Source organism: Haliaeetus albicilla, chromosome 18 (genome assembly GCF_947461875.1).
Source record: "Haliaeetus albicilla chromosome 18, bHalAlb1.1, whole genome shotgun sequence".
NCBI lineage: Eukaryota > Metazoa > Chordata > Aves > Accipitriformes > Accipitridae > Haliaeetus > Haliaeetus albicilla.
Window position 1 is genome coordinate 16,098,770 of NC_091500.1, and position 27,435 is coordinate 16,126,204.

The 27,435-nt window shown below is 37.7% G+C and overlaps 1 protein-coding gene across 1 annotated transcript in view; it reads left to right on the forward strand.

Annotated features, from left to right (window-relative positions):
- Positions 1 to 27,435, forward strand: part of NOL10 (nucleolar protein 10) — a 54,630-nt gene that overhangs the window by 7,053 nt on the left and 20,142 nt on the right. The window contains exons 6-13 of the mRNA XM_069805804.1: positions 1,123 to 1,259; positions 2,002 to 2,067; positions 3,501 to 3,561; positions 4,080 to 4,165; positions 4,515 to 4,593; positions 5,811 to 5,960; positions 8,282 to 8,348; positions 14,564 to 14,616. Of these exons, the coding sequence (XP_069661905.1) occupies positions 1,123 to 1,259; positions 2,002 to 2,067; positions 3,501 to 3,561; positions 4,080 to 4,165; positions 4,515 to 4,593; positions 5,811 to 5,960; positions 8,282 to 8,348; positions 14,564 to 14,616 (699 nt within the window). The remainder of the gene's footprint in view (positions 1 to 1,122; positions 1,260 to 2,001; positions 2,068 to 3,500; positions 3,562 to 4,079; positions 4,166 to 4,514; positions 4,594 to 5,810; positions 5,961 to 8,281; positions 8,349 to 14,563; positions 14,617 to 27,435) is intronic.

Consider the following 27,435-nt stretch of genomic DNA (forward strand, 5'->3'; position numbering starts at 1 on the left):
AAAAGCATAAGTAAGGGGGGACTTAACGATAAATAGGCATAAAGTACTAGCCTAGGTCAGTGCTTTATCCGTGTCTCGTAAGGGAAGAATACACAGATATATACATAAAGATGACAGATTCAGAATAATTTTTGTACCTCACCTTTCCTGAGCTTTGCATCCTTATTTGCATTGCTAACAATGTAGTCCATCAGCAGGAAATTTAAAATCTTCCTTATCTACTACTTTTAGAAGATGCATGGACTATACATACTCCAAACTAAACGAGCACTTTTCTAATCTAAGCTAAATAGGGATCAGGCTCAGAGTCAATAGTTAGCCTGTGATTATCCATATCATTTAACTGTTTGCATGTATTGTGGCATAAATTTGGGCCAGGCCAACTGTTCCTCCATCTGACAATGCCTGGGCATGGTTTGAGGTACAGCATCAGTGTAATGGATGGTGTGGATGATACTGTCTCTGTTTGGAGTGCGAAGAATTCCTTCATGTGGATATGAGTTGTGCCATGTTAACTTGCCATCAGGACTATAGGGGCAGGTTCTGGCCTATTTTGTTTACTAGTATAGGTCTAGCCTTCTAGTAATGCCTCCCTGTGGGCTCTTCCAGGACTGAGATGTTTGTCTAAGTTTCAGAAAGGAACAATGTTCTTATTCAATTGACAAACAACAAAAAAATGCACAAAGGTCATTGGTGTCATTTATTGGGATGCTGCCGTACATCAGGATGCGTAGTTCACGTGCTTAGTACTATGAACATATTGGTGTCTGCGTGACATTGTACCTGGAAGAAATTATTAACTCTGGTGTCTGAAAGAAGTACAGGTGTTGATTTTGGTGCAGCACAACACTGAGATGACTATACTGCTTCTGTTTGCAGAGTCACTTTCAGGGTGTCACATACACTCTTGTGAATATTAATTTAATGTTTATTAATAAAGCTCTTTGCTGTGGCTAGTGAGAATGATGCACTAGTTGATTCTGTCATTTTAATGGAAATTATTTAAATGCATTGTGATAGATCTGTGTGAGCTTGAAAAAAATAGCTGGAGTTTGTGCTGTGAGACAAGTTGAGGAGATTGTCATCTTCTGTATGTTTCAGTGCTTTCTGTTTTATTTTCAGATTGTCTTCCTGCAGTGCGACAGGTTTGTGGAGTTTCATTCGCAACATGGCCATTACTACAGAACAAGAATACCAAAATTTGGTAGAGATTTCTCTTATCACTATCCATCGTGTGACCTGTATTTTGTAGGAGCAAGGTACTGATTAAGTGGGTTATTTTGTTTCACTTTTGTTAGCAATGTTTTCCAAGAATAAAATGAACATTAAAATACCAGAAAAGTTAAAAATTGGAAGTGGCAGCAATTCCTTCCAAATTAATAATGGAGACTGTTTGTGAAGAGTGGAAAATGTGGGAAGACTAAGATTGATTCAGTTTTCTGTACTGTTTAAAGACTTTTATACTTTGATTCTTAAACCAGGTACCTGATGTATTTGCAAATTTGTTATAAAAATTGCAATTCAATGTACTGTTTTAAAAAGTGATTGGCGTCTAAGTAAGGAAAATTAAATAACTTTTTCTATCCTGGTTGATGTTTTGTTGCTGTTAAAGTGTGAGTCAAATCACATAAAATAATTAATTGAGTTTGTGAGAAGACGTAGTAAAAATAAAATTAGGTCTTTAGGGTTTCAAACAAAATAAGTAGCAATTCAAGATGTAACATAAATCATAGGAAATTAAAAGATCTTAAGAAAGGAATTAATGCATCTTTTCCCTGGAAAAAGAGTAATTGGTAGGATATTGCAATGTAATAAATATCTCTGGTGAACATGCACATTTTTCTCTGTATTTTTAACACTGAAGGTTAGATTTGTCTTATGTTTTAGATTGTGAACTCTGAAAATTGTGTATGTGGTAAAATTAGGCAGTCAGCAGGAATTTTTATAACTCCTTCTAACTTACAACAGTATTTTCAGTAATTTTGGCTTTTTCCTTTGTAGTTCTGAAGTATACAGGCTAAATTTGGAACAAGGAAGGTTTCTGAACTCCCTGCAAACTGATGCTTCGTAAGTTATCCGCAATGCGTGACGTTTATCTGTCTACTTTCCACCAGGTGGAAGCAAACTACTAGCATGCTCACCGTCAGTATTGTGTCTGAATACTGCCCAAACACATTGTAGAGTTGAAAAGGAACATATGCCGACTCTGAGACTCATTTTATTTTATGTTCTGTAATTCTTTGTTCTAGTTTTTACGTTTTAATTGAGTTTCTTTTGTGTATATTTTAAAATTGCTTAATATAGACTTGTAATAAGTATTATATAACTTGATCTTAACAGCATTTCATTAAAACTTTGCCATTATTGCTCAATTTAGCCATCATATAGAGATACACCCACAGGCTATGTACTTTCCCAGACATGTCTTTGTCCTTCTGCTCCTGGAGTAGCCCAAAGAGAATTTTTCTATCTCCAGCATGTGTCTGATTCTTTTGAAAACACTATCAGAGCAGGAGCTAGGCTTCTTTTATGTGGGGAGAAGCAGATGAGAAGAGACTTGACTAGATAAAGTGGCTAGTTGGTGGGCAACCGCTGGTGCTCAGTGGGTAGGATAGCTTAATGGTTGAAGCAGTATTTGGGAAGGCACAATACAGAAACTGAGCAGCAGGAAAAAAAGGGGGAAAATCCTGCAGTGGGAGAGCTAAGGGTGTAGTGTAAAATCTGAATTGGAGAGATGACACTTGAAGTTGTGAGAAGGATGTGAGGTGGGGGAGTTGGATGAGTTACAGAATTAGAGGTGGAGGGCTTTGAATAGAAGAAGTTGGACAGCGCCAGGATGAGTGGTGTAAGGAGAAATATTTGTACTTTGGAAGAATTGTTGGAGAAATACAGGGCTCTTGGGTGCCCTGTTGAGAAATAGGATACTTGGGTGAGAGAAAGGAAGACAGGCCATTCATCAGAATATGTTGGTGATGTAAGCTTTAGAACATAAGTAATCAGGAAGACCTTTTGACATAATTGAGTTGTTTAAGAACGTAGTGGAGCCAAGTGGTATGGCAAGGCTTGGTGGTAGGTGGCGGGTATGGGCAGAGAAATGCAGAATCATTCAGGGTGGAGAGAACCTCAGAGCCCACCCTCCTGCTCAAGGCATGGTCACACTGAATTCAGATGAATTTTCCCAGGGGGTCTTGAAAACTCTGAGGATGGGAATTCCACAGCCTCTATGGGCAACCCGTTCCAGTGCTTAATTATCCGCATAGTGTAAAAATATCCTTACATCCAGCTGGAACCTTACCTGTTCAAAGTAATCAGCGCTGTCTCTGATGGCTTCAAATTCTTGGTAAGCTTCTCTTAATGTATGTATGGGAAGCTGCTATTACATGGCTATCCATTCCTCCCCTCCAGCTTTTCCTTTTCCAGGCTGAGCAATAGTGTACATTTAGTTGTTCATGTGTTAAATTATTCTGATGTCATTAAATTTGCTCCTTTTTCTATTTTAGAGAGAGTAATATCTGTGACATAAATCCTGTACACTTCTTGTTTGCTATGGGGACAGCTGAGGTAAATGTTTACATTCCTTTTATAAGAAGGGCAGTAGTGCTTGTTTCTTTTTTATATTAGTTTGCATGAGGCTAAGAAGAAATCATGACAGGAACCTAATGAATTAATTTGATCTCATTTGCTATGTTAAGTATAGATCTGTTAAACAAGATGACTTCTTAGAGCATAGTGCAGGTATTTCTGAGCTACCTTGGTTTCTGAAATGCTTGAGATTTTGCAGATGGGAGAGAAAATAATGTTATCTTGCTTTACAGTGTAGCCATCTGTAGAAATTAGCTAGCATGTGTACCCTATTAATCTTCGGAAATTTAGTGTTAATGATTTTGATTCAGATCACATTTTTAAAGAATATAAATGAAACGTGTGGAGCTTGTATGGCATTATTAGAACAACTCATGTCAACCTAGGAAATTTGATTAATTATTCATGGATTAAATAATTCATAATTTTATTTAAACATTTTTGGAATACCAGACATCTGTCGCATAAGCTTGAAACCTATTTTCTAAACTGTTCAGGGTAAAGTGGAATGCTGGGATCCTAGAACTAGAAATCGAGTTGGGCTGTTGGACTGTGCTTTAAGCAGTGTGACAGCAGACACAGAGTGAGTAAAGGCTACCTTTTTTTAAGTGTGTTCTGTTTTTTTTTTTTAGAAATAAATCCCACTTTGCATTAAAATGACCTGCCCATGGTCTTCTCTTCTCATTGCTAGTGTGAATAAGGGGTTTTCTTAGTCACACAGGAGTCTCTTAGTTATTGATCTCAGTAGTAGTGGCTAATTTTCTATACAACCACAAGTTTTGAATGTAAACAATGCAGCTTTTTGAAGTAGTATTTCTGAGCGATATCTGTAAATTAATTTACATTAATTATCTTAGCTATTTTTAACATTTAAAAAGTTATTTGCAGCCTTTATTGAAAGAATGTCTAACTATGAGCATTGTGCTTTGCAGGATAGATGGTCTACCATCCATTTCAGCACTGAAATTTGATGGAGCTTTGAATATGGCTGTTGGAACATCTACTGGGCAGGTAGACTTAATTTCATCTACAACAGTTCTTAGGAGATCCTCTTCTTGCAGTTGCCAGTCCAAGTCTATCATACATTGAGTGCACTTGTTGTAATGTAAATAGATATTAATGCAAGTATTTAGAAGAGCATAAATTACATATAGAGAGTAGTAATAGTCATTCTTAAACTGCAGATTAATTTTGTCAAATGATCGTCTCTTCAGAATACTGTAGGGACCACTTAAAATCTTCACAACCTACATACTGTATGTATAACTTCAAATTCTACAGTTTTCTTAGGACCTAAGAGTCAAGTATGCAGGGAAGTTGCTGCTTTTTGAGACTGTATCAGTACCTTCTCAATGCAACATATATGCTCTTCGCTTATCTTGATGGGGCTAAAGAAGCAGAAGTGATTGTCTTTCAGCTATTGTTTTTACTGTCTTATCTTTCTATAAAGGATCATTTTGATTCATTTATTCATTATAGCCATCATATTTTTAAAGTGGAGTATGGGGATTTTATTCTGCCTTCAGTCTTTTCATGGGTTTAGAAAACTGTAGCTTGCTCAAGAGCAGATACGTATGTAAGAGTTGTATTTGTGATAATGTTAGTATACATGCCAGGCAAGTTTTATTGGAGATAATATTTTTTATGCACAAACTGATAATGTTTTTTTCCCCAAAATTATTAGTATTCACACTTTGCGTGTGAAAGGTTTAAGGTCTTTCTCGAGTTCCGTAGAAAACTTTGGAGATAAAAATGTAGGTTTCTGTACTCTCTAATTTCCTTAACAAAAAATTACATTCTGTGGTGTTTCACTGAGTGAAAGTCATGCTCACTGAATGTGGAAGGTAGTCTGAAAATTTAAATCTTGTAAGAACAGCACAAGAATCTGAAAGTGAAATATTAGTTACTAAGAAATACTAAGAGCCTTGAAAACCATTTGTTTTTTCAATAGAAATTAAAAAGACTGTAGAAAGATGGTGAGCTCTTAAATTTGTTTTTATTTTTTCTAGACTGAAGCATGCTGAGGTTAAAATATATTGCCAGAATAAACTGGGCTCACTTAATAAGCTGTTTTCAGAATTTAAAATTATTTGTTTTACATAAAGCCTGTCCATGTATTTAAGTAAAAAAATCTCAAGTTTAGTTAAATCTTTAGTGAAGATACGGTGTGCATGACTTCCTCTTTATCTTGCAATATTGTAAGTTTAATCTGTTTCTTATTCTTAAAGGTTTTGTTATATGATCTCCGGTCTAGTAATCCATTAATAGTCAAAGATCACCACTATGGCCTGCCTATTAAGTCAATTCAGTTTCAGCATCAGTTGGATTCAATTATCTCTGCAGATTCTCGAATCATAAAAATGTGGAACAAAGATACAGTAAGTGTTTTTATGTTGCTGCACTCAGATTTTTTTAAATTTTTACTTTCTTTTTGTTTTTTCATGCAGCTTGAATAATAAAGCTGAAATTCAGTGTAGGGAAGTTGGGTTTTTAATGTGTCCTAATTTACATAGCATTTTGTCCTGTCTGGCTAAATAAACCAACATCTGGGAAGTTATTCAACAGCCTGTCAGGTATAAAGATATAGTCTTAGGTATTTTTTAGCTGTTCGTACATGTCTGCCTAAGATGCTTCTTTCAGTAGAAGGATTTAAACATAAAAAGTAGTATCTTAGCTATTGCCCTGGTTTCTGTATTTCTCACAGTGTGCTTGAACACATCCAGTTACAATTTTTCATCAGAGAAAACATGGTCTTTCGAATTCCCTGCTTAAAGAAGGGCTAACTTCAAAGGTAGATCATTTAGTTTATGACCTATTTAAGTCAGGTGCTGCTTATTTTCACAGAAACCTATTTGGGTATTGAAGCAGATAGTATGCCTAGATCCAAATAACAATGTGCATTATGCTGTATTAATGGATTATGTTGCAGCAGGCAACGTCTTTATCCCTGCCTTTTGCAACTCTTAACTGAAATTGAAATCTAATTTTCATAACACTTTCTTTCATTATATTATGCTGTTCTTTTTCTTACCTTTCCATCAATGAAGCTTGCACAAAATATGTTACCCCACAGATTCATAGTAATACTACTGTAACTTGGTTCAGTTTGAGGGACTATCTTTAGTCATTGTATTCCTTCTAAAAAACATGCTTCACCTATGCTTTTCTAGCTTTATAGTGAAACATATCAAGAGCAGTTGTAGTAGTTTAGAGGCACTCTTTTCTGACTGTTCACACAGTCATTTCTCTATTGTTGTGCTTCTTCATGAACTTTCAACAGCCTCTTTTATTTTTTCTGTGATCGCAAGCGTTTTTTTGTAAGCTCCTCTGCAGTTATTTTTTTATTGTTTAAAAGAGCAAATACATTATTGGTTATTATTTAAAACATCTGCAGTGGCCTCTCTCTATTTTTCCGAGGTATGTGTATTTCCCTCATTGAGAATGAAACACTGTAGGTTTGTCAGGTGGCCTCTACAGTGGGAAAAGGGAGGGTTTCTTACTGCTGGAAGGCAAGGATAGCTTTGGACTCTTTCCTAGAGTATGTTCCAGCTGGCTCCACCTCTCCCAGATGTTGGTTCCTGACTATCTCTGGCGGGGAACCAACTGCAGAGGCAGACTGTGGGGTGGAGAGCATATGGCTTTGATACCAGAATAGCCCCATGCTGAGACGTGCCTTGGGGTGGGGAGCATGAGGCTTTTGTCTGCTAAGACCGGGGTGGGGGAGGATTCTTATTAATCATCGGGGAGAGACCAGAGGTGGGTGGGGTAACAGCATGTAACTGGGAGGGAAAGGGAGGGCCCAGAAAGGTAGGTGGGATTGCTGCAGGGAAAGAAAAAAGAGGAATAGGATCAAAATTTGCTGTGTTCCTGTCCCTCATTTAGAACCGTGTAGGCATGTACTCTCATGCTTCAGATTCTGTGGCCCAGTTCTTAGAGACTCTTCCTTTACTGGCTGTCTTGTGTGTTGGCTTGTAAGAGCACCTGTATTTTGTCTGGGTTTTTCAGACTCTGTTCCAATTCTAATTTTTTTGAATGTTGTTTCCTGCTTTTACCTTTTTCTTAAATAACCTTTATAACTTCAATTCTGATCTAAGCTAGATACCACTGGATGCTTTTACTACTTTTATTTTATATTTAGACCTCTTTAATACTGAGTTTATAAATTATAAATAAAGTGTTGAGCTATATTTTATTTCATGTAGATGTGAGCAGGGTAGACGAGCCAAGCTCCAGAATCAAATTGCACTCCCGATCCATCATTTCAGCTAATGATATTTACCAAAATAAAGTGCTTTAAAACTACCATGAAGTTGAACAAAATGAGGGTTACACTGAGAATGTGCCAGGAAGTTAGGGACCTCACCCCTGCCTTTTGCAAGAAATAAAATAAAGTAAATCTGACACATGTATTTTCAACACAGAAGTGTGAGCTGAGAAATTAGAGATGCTGCTGTACGTTGTTGTGTCTTCAGTAACCAGTAAGCTGCATTCCTTGTAAGAGATCAGAGACAAAATACAATATTGAGTTCCTTGTGTTACGTTCAGATACTTCAATAACATTTTATTGCTCTGCAAAATCTGTTCCATCTTTATTCCATCATATTTCTTAGCTTCTGTAATGGCTATCCATAATGTTTAGATTTACTAAATTTAATTATGTTTGGAGTTCTTTGTAATGTTTTTCTTCCTACAATTTCAGGGGAAGATACTTACTTCAATGGAGCCAGAATGTGATATCAATGATGTCTGCCTGTATCCAAATTCAGGTACGTTAAATATATTAATGTCTTGCTAAGTTCAAAAGGGAGAGCTCATGTTAACCCAAGCTGTGGTCTTTTTTTCTGTTTAGGTGATACAGTTGGGTCTACTTTCCTCCTTATGACAGAGCTAGGAAAAAATGGTTACTTGTTAGTCAGTGTCATTGTTTCCTCTGCATCTGCATTGAATTGGAGCCTCTTTGCAGTTAGAAGCTGCTGTGCTGTCAATTGAGTGATTGACCTCTTTTGCTCTTTCAGATATCTGAGGTGTTTTATAGGAATAGGAATTTTGGCCTTTTGTCTCTTGGCTAAGTCCCAAATGAGTTAGAGCTTGCTTTCTAGAGCTAGGAAAAATCTCTTTACAGCAAGTTTACAAATTTTTACAAGTGTTTACAACTATTTGTGCCCTCCCTTAGATTGAATACTTTGGTTTTAAGTGTAGATTCCCAAGTGCACAGATTTGCATGCTTTTTGTGACTCTTGAAATTTGTTGTGTCTCATAATGTTATGTTTAGAGGTCAAAACTGAGGGTCACTTTTAACCAGTTTCCAGATCCTACCTTATAAGTAAAAATATTTTACAAAATGGTAGTTGTATGTGCACATGTGCTTTGATTGTACCTCAGATTGCAACTGACCTTAATTTTCCCTGCTTGATCTGAGTTGCTTGGTTCTTAACTACTATGTGATACCTGCTTCCTTTTTAGAAAGCAGTACTGAACAAGATGAAATAAAAACTAGGGCCACTAGCACGGCACAGGGCAAAATTCTTGATCCCCAGAATGCCTATGTTGCAAACTCTTCTATTATCTTAATTTTAGAGAGAGGTAGCAGTGAAGATAGAGGGACTTGGACTTTGGTTCATACTAGCAGCTCAAATTCAAGATTGTAGATAAGTGAATTTGAGATTTCTAACGAGTTAAAACTTGTCTTTTCTGCCAGCTTCAGTTAAGAATGTCTCTTTTTTTTTTTTGTTTTGGTTTGGTTTTTTGTTTTGTGTAAGATGAGCACTTAAATACTGATCCCTGCTGAGATGCTGGGCATTTTTGACCTTATGCAGCAGCAAAACTGTAATGATCTGCAGGACCTTGCTGATGAAAATATTAACTTATTTCCATGCTGCTCAGGTTTAGCCCCCCTCTGAAGCAGAATGGTGTTTTACTACTTAGGAATTGGGTTAGGTTTTTCTGAGCCCTCAAAAAGACGTAGATACCATTTTTATTTGTGTTCCATATATTTGTTTTTCCCAGATTAAAGTGCCAGAAATAACATAAGCAAAGAATCAAAGCCTGCCAAAACAGGGACTTTATGGCATGGTGCTGAGGGTACATCTCGTGTGCGCTGGTTGTGTGTATGACTTCATTTGGGTGTATTTGAGAATAAATGTGTGGTAACAGTGTGGACTGTGCAACATGGAGGCAGATAAACCTGATCTTCTCTCATCTGTAGTAGCTACAGAGAGAGGTAATTGGAGTGAATTATCATTAGCATTTTGTCCAGGTTTTACGTTTGATGAGTTTATTGATGTGATCCAAAAGAGAACCCAGGAGTGAATTAACATCCATGCAGCATTGATAATGAAGGGCTCGTGACAGGGAGTGAAACAGAAGTTAGTTACTTGACTATGTAGAATCTTAGCATAATTCAGGTTGGAAGGGACCTCTGGGTGTCATATATTTTCCTGCTCAAAGCAGGGCCAAACTTGAAGTTAGACCCAACTTCGAAGTCTGATCATGTTGCTGAGGTCATAACCAGTCAAGTTTGAGTATCTACAAAGGATGGACATTACTCAACTGTGGACGCTCTGTAGCCTCTATGGTAGATAGACACGCCTCAAGTGCTTTTGCAGAAACTATTTTCATGATACTCTGCAGGAAGAATCTTGTAGCACAAAGAATTGAATGCACATATCTCCCTAATGTTGCTTATTGGATGTTACTTTTTCATGTGTCTGTGCTATAGATCAATGATCTAGATTGTGCGTTCCAGTCCTGTCCCATGTCTCCTCCTTAAGTCAGTTCTGCTTTTCTTATTGTTCTTTCTTTGTCCACGTCTGTAGGGGGACAGGCTGATGTCTTTTGGTAAGAACTGTTGTTGGATGAAAACTAGGTTGTATTTTATAATCATATGGAGACAGAGGGGGAAAAACTAGCACATGTTGCAGTGGAAATTAAGATATTTAAGATAAGAGGTGGTGCATTGCACGTTTGTCATAAATACTCTTGCTCCAGAATTGAAGATGCCTAGCACCACCTCGTGCTTATTCAGAATTTAAAGAATAATAATGATTGAACTTCTGAAAATGAGGAAATACTTTCAGTAATATGAGCTTGCAGTTGTGGAAAGCTGGAAATATAATATCATTTAAGTACCAGTATGGCTACAGCTCAGTGCTCTCATTGGTGCCCCAGCATTCTGAGCACCACTGAATGTTTGCAAAGCCAGCATGGCACAGGAAACCCAGGACATCTTTGCCTAGTTTGTGTTTTAACAGTTCATGTGAAACTGCTGCTCAGCCCCTACCCTAATCTCACCCTTATGAAATAGTTTTCACACTGCTTTGTCACAATTTAAAAAAAAAAAAATTAAAGAAATGAAAAAGTGAAACTACATTGTAATATAAAACATTCTGAAATATTTCTGAAATAGTGACTACATCAGTGGACAAGGGAAGAGCTATGAATGTCATCTGTCTGGACTTCTGTAAGGCCTTTGACACGGTCGCCCACAACATCCTTCTCTCTAAATTGGAGAGAGATGGATTTGATGGGCGGACTGTTTGGTGGAAGAGGAATTGGTTGGATGGTCATATCCAAAGGGTAGTAGTCAATGGCTCAATGTCCAGATGGAGATCAGTGACAAGTGGTGTCCCTCAGGGATCCGTATTGGGACCAGTACTGTTCAATATCTTCATCAATGACATGGACAGTGGGATCAAGTGCACCCTCAGCAGGTTTGCAGATGACACCAAGCTGAGTGGTGTGGTTGACACACCTGAGGGATGGGATGTCATCCAGAGGGACCTGGACAAGCTCAAGAACTGGGCCCATGTGAACCTCATGAGGTTCAACAAGGCCAAGTGCAAGGTCCTGCACATGGGTCGGGGCAACCTCCGGTATCAATACAGACTGGGGGATGAAGGGATTGAGAGCAGCCCTTGGAGGTACTGGTGGATGAGCCAGCTAGACATGACCTGGCAATGTGCGCTCGCAGCCCAGAAAGCCAACCGTATCCTGGGCTGCATCAAAAGCAGCATGGCCAGCAGGTCGAGGGAGGGGATTCTGCCCCTCTGCTCTGCTCTGGTGAGACCCCACCTGCAGTCCTGCGTTCAGCTCTGGGGTCCTCAGCACAGGAAGGACAGGGACCTGTTGGAGTGGGTCCAGAGGAGGGCCACAAAAATGATCAGAGGGATGGAACACCTCTGAAGACAGGCTGAGAGAGTTGGGGTTGTTCAGCCTGGAGAAGAGAAGGCTCCAGGGAGACCTTATAGCAGCCTTCTAGTATATAAAGGGGGCTTGTAAGAATGATGGAGAGGGACTTTTTATCAAGGTCTGTAGCAATAGGACAAGAGGCATAGGTGTTAAACTGGAAGAGGGTAGATTTAAATTAGATATAAAGAAGCAATTCTTTAAAATGAGGGTGGTGAGGCACTGGAACAGGTTGTCCAGAGAGGCTGTGGATGGCCCATCCCTGGAAACATTCAAGGTCAGGTTGGACAGGGCTCTGAGCAACCTGATCTAGTTGAAGATGTCCCTGCTTACTGCAGGGGGATTGAACTAGATGACCTTTAAAGGTCCCTTCCAACCCAAACTATTCTGTGATTCTAAGATTTATGGTAAACTGTGGATCAGTATAATGTGAATTTTTTTTTTTCAGTAGTTTTGTAGAAGTTTTGTTGTAGCTGTTGTTTTTTGTTGTGTTTTTTTTTTAATTAAATTATTCTACCAACCAGCTTCAGTATTATTACCTTTCATGGGAAGCAAATCCTTGTGTAGCTTTGACCAAACTACTTGATGACAAACTTTAGTGGATCTCTTAAACTAGTTATGAATCTCTTTTCTGTGATCACACATGCACAGAGTGGGGTTAGGGGAAAAAAGGTTTACCACTTGCTGAGTAGCCATGACTCAGCTTCAGTTAAGTCGTAGAATATAAATGAAACGTAACAGCATCTTCAGTGTGTAGAAATCTGTGCCTCAATTGTTTCAATTACTGTAAGAAATTTTTTTAAGTTACAAATTTGCATTTTTTAAAATTGCTTCTCCCATTTACTACCACTTCATACTCGTGTTTTCATTCCTTTAAATTGATGATACTGTATTGCAGATCACTTTCCAAAGATGGTCTTATTAAAATCTCTTCTCTGAAAAAAAGAGTTCTCATTTATTTCCCTTTTAAAGTGATCAAACTAGGCTGCTGTGTAGTTTGTTAGGGTGTGGTCCCTCTTCCTATAAAAACTGGTTAAAACTAACAAGCTGAAACAATGAAAATGTGTGGAATAAACTTCTCCTTTCACAGAGTTGTTCCTTTTTTTATTCTTTTATTTCCCTTGTATTATATGCCCATGTACTGTTCCGAAGTCTGTTTTTCCCTCCTTTAATTGTTGGTGGAAGACTCTCAAAGAGGAGGTTTTCCCTTTACTGTCATCTTTGAAGCAGCTGCAGAATTAATTTCTGTCCTTTATCTCTAGTGATTCATGTTCAGTCAATGGAGAAATACTTTGTCTCTTGAAATAGTAGTGAGCATGCTGGTATGTTAAGGGAGCATGTCATCTATATACTATAGTACATTGTGTGTGTATATATATATATAGTATAAATTCTTGATTTTTCCTTAAATTGCTTGGAAACCTTTCAGGGTATGGCTTTTAGCCTCAGTTTGCTGACTAAGCTTTCACAAATTTCTTGCTTTGCCAGGAAGGCAAGCCCCCTTTTTTTCTGACATTTTAAGTCCAGCTGCATTGTGTATTTTTAATAAAAGGATTAGGTAGGAAGGATTACTCCACCCATGTTAATTGCGTTCCTCTAGTTGGGTGTAAATTATATTTCCACCCTCTGGGTGTGTAGTAACTGACCCAATTATTCATAGTTTCAGTGGCATATGTTACAGTACTTTTAGATCAGAATGTTATCTAACTTGATTGCTCTTTTCTTCTCCATATTCCATCTCTTGTATTACCTGGTGATCAGCTACGCTGGAGAGACAAAATTGAGATAAACGTAAAAGCATGTGCCAAATGTCCTTCTTACTTTCTTATGTAGAAGGAAATTGAGAGGAGTATTCATTTTGAACTTAACATGAAGTCTTCTGGTGGTTGGAGATTTTCCATGGGTTTTAATATTTCTACAGTAGTTTTTTTATAATCAGAGTATTTACAACCATTATTCATGGTGTTTCTTAGGTGCATTCATAGATATTTCAAATTTTACATTTGCCCTGGTTGGCTAGTATCACTAAGATTACTGCATTTGAAGCCACAATATCCTGTCTCTCATTTTGTGTTGAGAAGCTACTGTTGTGTTGATTTCCCAAGATGAAATATGAAGAAAGGTGTAAACCATGTTATGAATTATGACTTTGTTTAGAATGTAGGTGTGTGTTTAAAAACAAAACAAAAACCCAACCCCCCTTGTATTAATAATACAAGTTTATGCCCAAGGTAGGTTTTAAGTGCAATGCTAACTGGATTTGTTCTAAACAGTATTATGGGATGAACTATTTAAATTTGTTACGAAAATTGGCAGCTCACAGTTGTCAGGACTTAGGCTTGCTTGAACAGTTAAGATAGAGAACAAAAGGGGATAAATATGTAGGAAACAAAGCTTCATTAATTGTGCTGCTATCAGACCTTTCTTTCCTTGGCATTTGATGCAACAATTTATTATGGGTCCCAATTAGCTGTTCCATTGCAGGCCAAGAATATGTACTGTATGAGTGACATACAGGTAATGTGATTTCACCGCTCCTCCTCTAACCCATGAAGACTTTTTTCCCTGCAAATACTCAGGTTGCCATGCTAATGGTTTTTGGTGGGGTTTTTTGGGGGTTTTTTTTGGGTGCCAGCAAATTTTCCATTTTTTCTGTTTCTTTTCCTGGAAAGTATTTTAAGTCCTATGTACAAATCTACTTCATATGAATTAACTGCCTCAACTGTATACTTTTTTTTTTTTAAAGTAGTGTTATCTTCTTGTGACCAATATTTTAAATGTGGACATCTCTTTTTAGGAATGCTAATGACTGCCAATGAAGCCCCTAAAATGAATATCTATTATATACCAGTAAGTAATACACATTGTTGCTGATATTGCTCTTTTAAAACTCAGATGTTTGGTGCCATTCAAGTATTCATGTTGGAAAATTACTTCTGCAAATTCATGTCTACATTCTCTGACTTTTCACGATAAAGGAAATTCAAGCTAACCATAATTAATTAATGTAACATATTGAATTACTGAAAAAACAGCCAGTAATTTGCCTTTTGCTACCAGTTCCAAAACTGGCTGGTGGCAGTAGGAAATTCAAGTGGAGCTTTGCCAGAAAAAGTAGTTTTTTGATAGCTGATCAGAAACTAATTCTTCGATAGGGACTATATAGCTTACTTTCAAGATAATAATTTTGCTTTGTTGTGAAGTAGTTCATTACTGTCTTTAAAATGTGATATGTAGTGACAGAGTCATGACAGTAAATATTCTCTGTTCTGGCAAAGAGATGTTGTGTGGCTTCAAGTATGGCTCTTGGCTGTAGCTTCTGCTCAGTGCCCTACTTGAATTGCAGCTTTTCACTTGAGAAGCTCTTCACTTGAAGGGCTTAACTGTAGGTTGGCTCTATGTTATATGTCTGCAGGTTGGTTTTAGGGAGACTTAACAGCAAGCCTTCTGGTGTTAGGGTGTGATACAGAAAACTACACGTGCATTTCACTCTTTTGTTTTTGATTCTACAGTGCATTCACTAGGGGGTTTTTGGCCTGGTAGGAGATAAATAGTAGGATGTATATGCGAATGTTACATGCAGAATAGCTGACCAGACTCTAAAAATATGTACAGTTCTTCTTAAGTCATTTCATTCACATTCTGGACAAACTATAAGAGTTGTTAATTTTGAACTATTTTTTTAACTGTTTTTTAAATCAGCCAAGAAGTCTTCATTCAAATCATAAATTTTAAATTAATTGTAAGTTAATTTTCTTTAGTTTATTTCTGGGTCGTTGTCATCCGCCTGCTCCCCTCCCCGCCCCTGTATGATCTTGATTACGTTTAAGGCATTACAGTGACCACACCAAGCTGTGTGGTGCGGTCGACATGCTGGAGGGAAGGGATGCCATCCAGAGGGCCCTTGACAGGCTTGAGAGGTGGGCCTGTGCGAACCTCATGAAGTTCAACAAGGCCAAGTGCAAGGTCCTGCACATGGGTCGGGGCAATCCCAAGCACAAATACAGGCTGGGCAATGAGTGGATTGAGCAGCCCTGCAAACAAGGACGTGGGTGCATTAGTGGATAAAAAAGTGAGTATGAGCCAGCAGTGTGCGCTCGCAGCCCAGAAAGCCAGTCGCATCCTGGGCTGCATCAAAAGAAGCGTGGTCAGCAGGTTGAAGGAGGTGATTCTGCCCCTCTGCTCTGTTCTCATGAGACCCCACCTGGAGTACTGCGTTCAGGTCTGGGGCCCCCAGCGTAAGTAGGACATGGACCTGTTAGAGCGAGGCCAGAGGAAGGCCACGAAGATGGCCAGAGGGGGCTGGAGCACCTCTCCTACAAAGACAGGCTGAGCGTTGGGGTTGTTCAGCCTGGAGAAGAGAAGGCTCCGGGGAGACCTTACTGCAGCCTTCCAGTACCTAAAGGGGGCCCACAAGAAAGCTGAAGAGGGACTTTTTACAAGGGCATGTAGTGATAGGACAAGGGGTAATGTCTTTAAACTGAAAGAAGGTAGATTTAGATTAGATGTAAGGAAGAAGTTCTTCACTGTGAGGGTGGTAAGGCACTGGAACAGGTTGCCCAGAGAGTCTGTGAATGCCGCATCCCTGGAAGTGTTCAAGGCCAGGTTGGATGGGGCTTTGAGCAACCTGGTCTAGTGGAAGGGGTCCCTGCCCATAGCAGGGGAGGTTGGAACTAGATGATTTTTCTTTGTGGCATAGACACTATATACCTGTTGTATGTGCATGTCTAAACACAACAGTATACCCCCTCTGAACAATTCTGTAGTCTGGTTATGTTTACTTGTAGTATTAGATTTTTGCATTTAAAGAAAGGTAAAATTTTATACGTGAGTTCTTTGTGTGTTATTTGTGTTGCGTTGTTCTTTGGATGTAAATTATCTGTTTCTCTAATTCAGCTCTAACCAACTTATATTTTGTTAACTGGAGCCGTTCCATACCTTGGATAACAAAGGGCAGGGGGACAACAAATATTTTTGTATTTAAGACAAAGTATTAGCTGTAGTTAGAAGCTGAACACTGTTTCTATTTACATTGTTCTGTTTAAGGTTTAAAGAATAGCTCTTCAAGCATTTTTTAGTCTGTCGTCTTTTTTAATTGATGGATTGGGTAAGACAAACTCCCAGATTTTCAAAGTCTGAGTTTTTCAAACTTGAATGGACTAGTTACTCAATTTAAGTAATTCAGATGGAAAAAGCATTCCTTCTGTCACTAAGGGTAAGGTTCAGCTTCTCTCTGAAAATTGTGCACTGAGATTTTTTTCATGCAGGTGTGCGATACATGAACTTTACAGCTATAGTACTTTATAGGTGCATATCCAACATTGCCACTTAGCCAAAAAATTATTTCATTGTCTTGATTGTCACCAGCAATGAATGTTTGTTAGAACTTGTTGTAGCCAGTAGTATTTTGAGTATTCTTGCATATATTGTAAACCAAAATGAAAAATACTTATTTTTTACTCTCTCAAAAATCTCATTCTCATAGAATCCTTTGTGAATACTGAATTTATGTTTCTGAAGTCAGATAAGTAATTTTTAGCTGAGAGATAAACGCTCCATATTAGATTTCGGATCACTTAACATTGCAAACCTAAATATTGACTAATACTATCTAATAATTTTGTAGCATGCAGGCTATTCTAATGAAAATTAACACAAATCTTTTCTTAAACCATCTTCCTTTGTCACCGTTCTCTGATTGTTGGTACCTGAATCTGCCTGAACTTGTTTGGATCATACCTTTTTATGGGTTTTACATTCACAGTGACACTTGAGTATACAAATGGACCCAAATGATGAATGTTGAAGCATAAATGCAGATATGAGTTCTATTTTTGAAATACTGTTGTGTATAAGAAAATTATTAAATTTGCTTTTTGAATAAGCTAAACTTCTCCTGTTCACATCAATGGCTTTGAGTTTGAAAGCTGCTGAAGATACATATCTTAAATACTGGCATGACTTTTTTTTTTTAGTCAGCAATCAATAGTTCATTTCAAAACATGGATTGCTTATTTTAGACAATAGAAAAGTTAAAGGTAGAAGTGGATAGGTGAGAAGAAGTTACTCTGAAACAGACAGAGAAGTCTCATGCTCTAGTAAGTGGCTTTTTTTATCCTGTCTGCCTTTTCACGGGCAAGACTGAAGGGGCTGGCACAGATAGCTTTGTATAATTGAATGGTTTCTTACTGCACTTCCTAAAAATCAAGTATGTACCTCACTAAATCTGTTTTGGTTGGCTGTTTTGGTTTTTTTAATCTCCTTTTTAAATGAAGAAAATATAAAATGGAGAAGTTGTGTCAGCCTTAAGCTGCTCCAGGGCATTTGTTATTAAGGAAAATGCAATGTTATTAATGTGTTAATGTTACAGTTTTATTCCTTGATCTTTTGGGCTAGTTATTTGATCTCAGAGATGCACACCTGTCCTTTGGTTTCTGTGTCAGTAGTTTAGTAAGACATGGGTTTTTTCCATCCTTGGAGCACAGTAATTCCTTGCACAGGCGAAGATGAGTTTAGTTGCATGTGTCTTTGGAGCAAAACTTTAAAGAACTAGTGATTTGCTGTATTACCTGATCTCTTTTCATAGTCTCATTTTCTGGCTTTTTCTAAGAACTAGGATTCACTGTTTTTCCAATGAATAGCTTAATTTTCTATTTGTTTGTTTACTTTGAGATAGACGTGAATACTACTTAAAATGCATCCTCTGTTTTTGAGATGTTGACAAGAACTGAGTTATAATTCTTGAATTCCACAACAGAATAAATGCCTGGGGGAAATACTACTACTATAAAGGACAGTTGTGTTTCAGAGTTCTTGGAAGTACTTTTGTGTAAATAGAATCCATTCGATTGCCCTAGACCCTCATTGCCCTGTAGTGCTAGTAATTATTCTCTCTCTCTCTTTTTTTTTTCTTTTTTTTTTTTTTTTTTTTTAAGTCTTCACTGGAACAGCTACAAGGAATTAACCATGGCTATGGTCAAGGAGGATACTTAAAATCTCAAATGTATGGTGCTGTGCACTAGCCCTCTAGTTTACAACCTAAGAAAAAAATCTTCAGGAGAAGAGATGCACAGAAGTCGGAGTCTTACAGAGCAGGAGTGCATATGTACGTGGATGTGTGCAGACAGACTCGGCATCCTCTGTCCTTGATTGAAGTTGGCCAGACAGTGTAGGACTGTGCCCAGCCTAATATACCCTGCTTCTCAGCAGGTTTTATTAGTGTGGGCACAGTGCTGTGCTAACACAGCTACATGAATTGTGAACTACAGCTGGCTCATGTCCGGCCAGCTTGGAGTACGGTCTGACTGAGCTCATGTCTGACTGAGTTATCTGTGTACATGTGCCCATTCTCTCCATTGTTAATGCCAAAGCTAAATTTCCATTGCAAAACCAAAAAATGACTCTTGAACTTCAGGATTATAAAAGAGTTGACAACGGGTATCATAATATTGTCTGTAAATGAAATGGCATGCATCAGCTTTTCCTGCAGAATTTTCAACAAGATAGGTATGACATTTGAGACTAGGAATGTCTGAAAGAACTATGTGTTTCTTAAAAAAAATTTAAAAAATCACCCCAGTTATTTCTTTTGTGTGCAAAGCTGTTAGTAGAGGGGAAAGAAGGTGATCAGGTGATTTTTGGTTTATTGGAAAGGACAGGCAGGTTGCTTTTAAATGGCAAGAAGATGCCTTATGCAGGTACACAGTGCAGAGAGTGAGTAAAAGCCAAATTGAATCTGACCATTAAAATGAAATGTTTGTTTTACATAGGTAACATCTTGAGTGGCTTAGCTCAGAGACTTTGTGTTTGTTTTATTTTGTTGGGCTTTAATGAGGCCAAATGCCTCTGACTGGAATTGGGCTGTTTGCCAGTAGTTTAATAGTTAACTTGCAGTTTATGCAAACATTTGGAACTTACTTCTTGCCAGCTGGCTTCCTGGTCTATCACTTTGATGTGTGCCTCGGGAAGGTTGAAATGAAAGTTGTGTGTGCCTTGGGATACTTTTCAGTCTACTGACTCAGAAATGTAAGTTGAGTCAATAGTGCAACCAGGTCCTGGCCAAAGAAGTGAAGAGAGGAAGAAGCTCCACTGACACATGGTGGTCCACTGGCCTGGGATCTTAAGATGTGTCAGATTCTCTTAAGTTTAATTGAAGCTGTCAGCTTCCATGGCATATAATGTTCTCTTTTCAGGTTGTACAGAAAAAGCCCTACGTGTTAGCTCCTGAATGCTCAGGGTGGAAAGCAAGGGCCATAGGTGTTATTTATTCTGAGTGTTTACTACTGGTTACATGAACATGTCTGATCTTAGCACAGACATTTCAAATCAGTCCTGTCTCCTTTATTGGACTTGAAACTTTGGGCTACCTCTACATACTGAAACTGAAACTTGCTCTATTCATTAGGCTGTTAAAAGAAGAGAGCAATTAAGCGTGTAATTAATTGAGTGTAATATTCTGTGTTCTGGATTTTTTTTACTTTCCTGCAGTCTTGGCAGAAAACTCCCTGTTGAGGCTAGAAGCAATGTACTTTTGGTGTAGAGAAGATATTAAGCTCCTTAAGAAAAAATAAATCCTGGAGCGTCTCTGGCTTCTTTTCAGGTGGTTTTGGAAAAATCATTTGATATCCTAGCACTGTCCTAGTTCAGGGTTGTTGGAGTTATAAACTGGAAACGTTTCAAGGGCAAGTATTTCTTGCCTACTCAATGATTCAGTTTCTCCAAGAATATCTTTATAATGGGTTTGGTTTCTAATACAATACCTGCTTTGGATATGTGGATCTCTTTATAGCTAGAAATATTTATGACTTTTCAAATTGGGTGGCTTTTCAACTAAACCAGCCATTCCTGGTATTTCTTTCCTTTCATACATGCTATTTTAAATTATTTTGTTTATCCTTTTTTTAGGTCCTCTACTTGCCTGGTTTAATTACTATTTATCACCATCTTTTTGTTTTGAATATGCCTCAAAAATGCTCATTCTTAAAAAAACCCCATGTTTTTTCCTTAGATTTAGAAAAGAAAGTTTTAGAAAAACTGTAGAAAAAGCTAGTTTTTCCTTAGTAGTTAATCCTCAAATACCATAATCACAGATTAAGGCACCAAAATCTACGAACTTGTACTGAAGGAGATATGAGTAAAGGCAGTTTTTTAATACCTTGGTTCACCCCCTTTATTTCTTTCTTAATACTAGTTTGGAACAATTCTGGATTGTAAAGTAAGGATGAACATGCTTTGGTTCGATTGTAGACTTCCAGGTTAGCTGTTTCTAAACCTACTTGTGACTGAATTGACCAAAGAGTTGTGTTCAGTTCAGTCACAGACAGAAAAAGCATTTATCTGAAATAGTATTTATCTGAATTAGTATTTTCTCTCAGCCTGGTGACAGAGTGCTCTCACTAGTTCTGTACAAGGGGTTATGATCATCAGATATCTTACCCTTACAGTCTGTCATTTTTCACTTTAAAAGATGTGGGAGGTTTCTCGTGTGGCACGCTCCACACTTACCTCTATGGTCATAGCCTTTCAGAACAATTTTATCACTCTAAGTCTTAACTTTCTCATCCTTTCGTTATTTTAGGGTCTACTGATTGTCTTTTTTCTCCCTTGTGTCTTTATATGGTAGGGATACAATTAGAGAGAAACACCTATCCACACCTTGTACTTCATGCCCTTAAGACCAATTAGCTGTCGTTTAAATGGTTTATGGGTGCTGTGAAGAGTTACAGAAAGATATTCTGAACTGATTTCTGGCTTCTGCATGGCAAAAGCTATGACGCAAATGATGCAGTTCTTTGTATATTTGTGGCTGGCGTTTTGACATTAATAGAATGGATTAGGACTAGAGTGTGAGATTTTGATTTCTTTTAGGATGTTTTCATGTCTTTTGATTGGCAGTATTAGGTCATTCTGGATTACTGCTGCCTCAACTGTCGTCTTGAAGCTCATATGATGAGGCTGTATTTTTTTAGGAGACTGTTGTTAATCTCCTTCAATACAGCCCTTACCTAAGAAGTTTTAGGTAAAGTGGAAAGCAGCCATGAAACTCAATTGTGCCAAGAGATTTTTTTCCTATCCTGAAACAATATATAGTGTAGAAAAACATTTCATTCCCTGGGAAAAAATGTTGTAAAATAGAAATATAGTAGTCATGACATAGAATGGGAAATGTTGGTCTTTAACCGTAGCTTGCTCATTTTGAGAACTGTGAAATGACTGGAAAGCAGGGTTGTTATGAAGTAGCATATTACAGTTGTGCTTTGGGGCTGCCAAGTTTAAAAGAAAAAACTTTCCATTAATAAAAAGACACTTGAGTGCATCTTTGGCCTTTAAGCTAATTCTGAGTTTTGGTATATCAGTCTTTTAGAACTGTATGTTCCATCCAGAACAGTCTAATCCTTTACACAGAAAATTGTGCAAACAATATAAAAAGAATGCCTGGTGAATGATATATTACCTATTTCTCAGTATTTACAAGCATAGGAAAAAAGTTGTTTACCTTCACAAGCAGAAATGTGAGCTTCCTACTTTTAACCTAAACACTTTAAACTGAAAAGTAACATGCTGGGCTTATTCCCAACGAAGGATATCCTCCGTTTCCCATGCACTGGCTGAGAGACAGTGTACCACTATCACTCATATATAGAAGGAAAACGCCAACGTGCAATAATCAGGAAACAATTTCTGATCTTCCTGTAAAACTTGTTTGAGACGTTTTTGGTGCTGATGATGTACTAGTTCAACATCATGTATAGATTATGAAGGTGTATGATCCCTGCTTACTGCTGTTGTGGATGATAGTATGATAGGCAGTATGTCTTCATTATTTTTTAATAGATAGCATGCTGACTGTTAAGTCCATACTTTCTTATAGTTTACATCATACCCTTCATAGAGCAGGGGAGAAAACTCTTCAAAGCAGTTTTACTGAATTATGGTGATTGCTCTGCCAGTTGATAGACTCAAAAGTTTTTTAGTGTTGTGACTGTTTCACAAGCAGTTGGTAGTGTGGGACCCTCTGTTCTTGAGTTCCTATTTTAAGAAAACAGGTTTCGAGGGGCGAGTGTGCTCCCCTTTTTAAATGGTAGAAAATTTAAGCCCTGAGTTTCTGAAAGGTATTTTTTATTTCTTAAGTTGCGCTTGTTCCTTACTTTGGGCCATCTATTCTTCACCTGGTTTCTGAAAACTTAAGAGGTACAGTTGCTCAGCTTCAGTCAGTGAAGAGAGAAGCAGTCACAGATAATGAAAAGATGTAATTGCTGAAAGGAAGTTTTATACTATACTATGGTCTATCAGTGTGTAATAAGAATTACTGTCTTTTTTTAGCTTTTGGATCAGAAAAGACAAAGCATGTGAGAATTTTCTCTGTGATAATTTCAACTAAGTCTTTATTTCATTATATTTGAAAGCAGAGGCAAGTGACTCGTGGCCTATCTGTATTGTAATCTGTGCTGCACTCAGTAGTGAACCAAATGTGTTGTAAGTTATGACTATTGTATACAAAAATACTAACAAAGTTGTGAGGACTTAAGACTTCTATCACACAAACCTGAGAGAGAAATAAAACCATCAAATACATGAAAGTTTTCAAATATATATTTGAAAGATGTTTCCTACTCAAAGAAAATTATTTCATACATTATATGAAATTTCCTTTCTCTAACATTATGCTCTGTAAAGAGTAGGTTGGTTTATGCTGAGGTTATCTTCATTATCTGTCTGGAGGAGTTGCACATTCCCAACAGGTAGTTGCCTTTCCTTCCCTTTGTGTTGTCTGGCAGTAGTTGTATAAACTCACAGAGCAGCCTTCCTCCCAGGTTTGCAAAGAGCAATTAAGCTGCCGTGGTAGGGAGTTATTAGAAGCTCACATGTTCCTAGATTTCTAGTAGTTTGTCAGTTATGTAAGGTAGATGTACAGCTGGATTTGCCGTTACCTTTATATCCGTAGCATCCTTCAAATTTCTCTAAAATGCAGGTCATGCTCTTAACTCCAGTAAGTTTTGCTTTCATGACTGTAAAGATATTTATGCTGCAACATTCCTTGGCATCTGACTTGTACTGTGAGAGCCCTCTTGTTCCTGTCTACTTAAAAGCATGAGAGGCAAGTCCCCAGACAGTGTGACAGTTGGGAATTTTCCTGTCCTATCAGAGAAGTGGAGAAGGGGACTTGGCAGGATTTTGCATTTCTGGCTTATTCTTGGTTCTTCTTACTTGTTAATTTAGATTGCAATTAGAGGCTATTATTTACATACTAAAATCAATGAATGTGTTACTCTCATCTCTATTAGTAGCGCAAGTTTTTGTCCATTGATGGCCCATGCCCTTAGTATTGCAAGAAGTGTTATTGTATTTTGAGAAACAAATTTCTGACCATGTTGGAACAGGTGAAAGCTGTGTAGAAGTTCTCTCCTTGTGTAAGAAAAAGGTCACGGCAGTTACGAAGTCTCCCACTTGCCATTGCCTTTTCTGCCTCCCCTGCAGTCACAATTGTAAATGCAGGGGGAGAGCTTTGTGAGGGGTTTATTCTTCAAAGAGTATCGTGATAGGGTGGGGGGTTGTTTTGTTAGACTTCATATAAAATGTGGAGGTCTGTGTGTTTGTGAGGAGGGGGTTGTGCTGGTTCAGTGCCATTGAGTAGTCACTGAACAGTAAATTGGCTTCATGAAGGGTCTAACGAATGCCAGAACCTATGCAAAGGAATTGGTAAGAGCACGTAGTCAGATGTGGTAGGGAATGGGATGTGTAGATGGCCAAACTAAAATGTGGTTGCTGCCTTTTATCATCAGCAAGACATTAAATCAGCTGATCATACCTGATCTGCACTTTTTTTTCCCCCATGGATAAAGAAACAGACCATCAGCAGATGTTCACAGCTAAATAAATCCTGTGAAGTGAGTCTCAGCTGAACTTATTGCACAGTATTTATGTGTCTCTAATATTACAGCAGATAGGCTATAGAAGCTGCTGTATTAGAATAAGAACAGACTTTCAGGAACTTTTAATTCATTTCCAGCTGATATTTATGGGAAAGTGCTTGAAGCGGGTTGTGCTTGTAGCACATGCTTTGAGAAGTCACTCTCTCCTTACCTCTTGAGCTTCATTTGATAAGTTGACTTAATGCGAAAGTAGTGGATTCTTTTACTTCAAGTTTCTATCTATTTTTCTGACCTCAAATTTTCTCAGCTCCAGTTGTCTAAAGACCTAAAATGTGCAGGGAGTCTGATAAAATGTTCCATGGCAATAGTGACAAATGTTTTATGTATGTCAGCATGTCAGAACATGACAGGGACATTGGTGAAAGCATCAGGCTTCTTACCCTTAATGCCATGGCTGGTAAGTTACAGATGGCTTGTGAGAAGTGTCCCTTTTTCTTCCTGTCTTGTGAGGAAGAAAACTATTCTGCTAAACTTATTTACAATTTTAAGGAGTAACCTTCTCTGCTGAAATATTATTTGTTGTTCCTGTCTTGGAGGGCATTTTCTTCCCCAACAATATGAGCAATTGGACTGTTGCCTCCTTTGAAAGATGATGGCTTCACCAGAAAGACCCTTACAGTGAGAGCAGACCTGTGACTGGTTAACAGACTGTAATACCTGTCAGACCAGAGAATATGAGATTTAAAAAAAAAAAAAAACCAAACACAACACTATCGAACCAAACTGCTTAGGATTAGAAAAAGAAGTACTTACTATCTGATAACTACCAGGACAGAAAGATTTAGTATCTCATTCCTAGAAGATGTGTGCAAGTTCCTGCAGCAGTTTTTGTTTAACACTGGGAAGATCTTAAAAGCAATGTTTCCTTGAACATGCTCTCTAAGGAGTAAAACCTCTAAATTGTTGATTTGGCAGCTTCCATAGCATAGTGAAAGGTAGGAAAACCAACCTCTCTGATTAATGAATCTGCCAAAAATGTCTGGATGCGCTGGAGTTAGGATGAGAGAAAAAGCCAATTCATTGTATAGTTCAGTAAAATTTATGAGTGTGTGGGCTTAAAACCAAATGCAATGCTGTTGTCAGTAGTATGCTGAAAAAGAGAAATGTGCTATTCACTCTCTCTTGGTCATAGCTGTACTCCAGTGAGCTACTTGATGGCCATAACAGCATCAAATCTACACCGTGTAATGTAGGGTGAATGAAAGCATGAAATTATGAAAAATGAAAATATATGGGAGATTTGTTTGGAGTTTATTCCCAAAACCCATTTAATTTAGAGAATTAAAGAATTTTATTCAGTACACTAAATGGAATTACTCATGAGATTAACAGGGCACAATTGGGAGTTGACTGTAGACCTTTCATAGGGAGAAAGTAGATTAGAAAGGAATGGCAGAATAAAATTCAAAATCACAAGTTGTTCGGAGCATGTTGGTTGCTAAGGGAAACACTGTATATGGAAATGTAGTAGATAAAAAACATAACACGGTAACATGATCCCAAGGCTCCTTTCTAACACAAGCTAATTTCCTGGGCTCTCTGAATCTCTTGGCCTGGGTATGACTGAAGCCCAAAAGCACAGAAACAAGAATGGAGAGCCACAACTTTTCATGCCTACAAGCTAGAAATAATCCATCTGCTTTTTGAGAGATACCAATTGCAATTGATGTAACCTTGACTGTTAATGAGGTACAAAAAGGTGTTCTTTCTTCTCTTGCCTTTTCAATGCATATAGATGGAAACTTTTCAAAGTTATTACATATTGAGATCGGTCTAATTCTTAAAATGAGAGAACAAACATTGAAAACAGTACTCTTAAAATGAATAGTAATTAATTACTCATGTAATTGCATTAATTAAACTTGGCTATGCAATTAGGGAGCTAATTATGTTTAAAACACAATTGCACATTTCAGTCACTGCCCACACCCTGGGGATCACCCATTTTTTCCTCCTCCCTCATTAGACCTTCTGTAATCTCCTCCTGTTAAATGGTGTGATTGAAGCTGAGAACATGCATGCATAGATGTGCATTTGCTTTCTGCAGCAAATGTGTCCTGTTAAAAGTTTAAAATGCTTTTTATTGTGCCATTTTATTAAAAAAAAACCCACCAAAATTAATATATTATTATTATTCTTTGTTGTCTCCAAAGAATCATTTTTGTCTCCCACAGGTAAATATGTACATGAAGTCATTGAGTCATATGTATAAAATATATTTAATTTAAAAAAATATAAACGAGAAAAGAATCTCTCTTTGTTAAAGTGCTTTAAGTTTGGGTTTGGTTTTTTGGTTTTTTTGTTTTGTTTTGTTTGGGGGTTTGGTTTTTTTTTTTTTAAATGGGAATAGAGAAATGGACGAGCTTGCTTGGATCATGGGAGTCTAGTCCCATCGTGTCACAAGCAATCAGATTGTATAATCTTTTCCATTAATATGTCGGATTTAATCTGAAAATTAGTTGTTTGTTTCTTCCTCATTATCTCTATTAACAGGCTGTTCAAGAGTCACATTCCTCTGATGCTTAGCTAACTTTTCTAATTTACAGTGTCACTGTGATAACTTTGCATGTATTTACTCTTGTGCAAGCATTACTGTTCCAGAAATCATCCTAGCAGCCTTTCACTGTACTTGCTACAGTTTGCATTCACGTATGCTGAATATTATTGCCTGGAGTTGTACAAGATACCTCCACTGAGTCATTATTCCTATCCTATGCTAATACAATGGCTTTATATG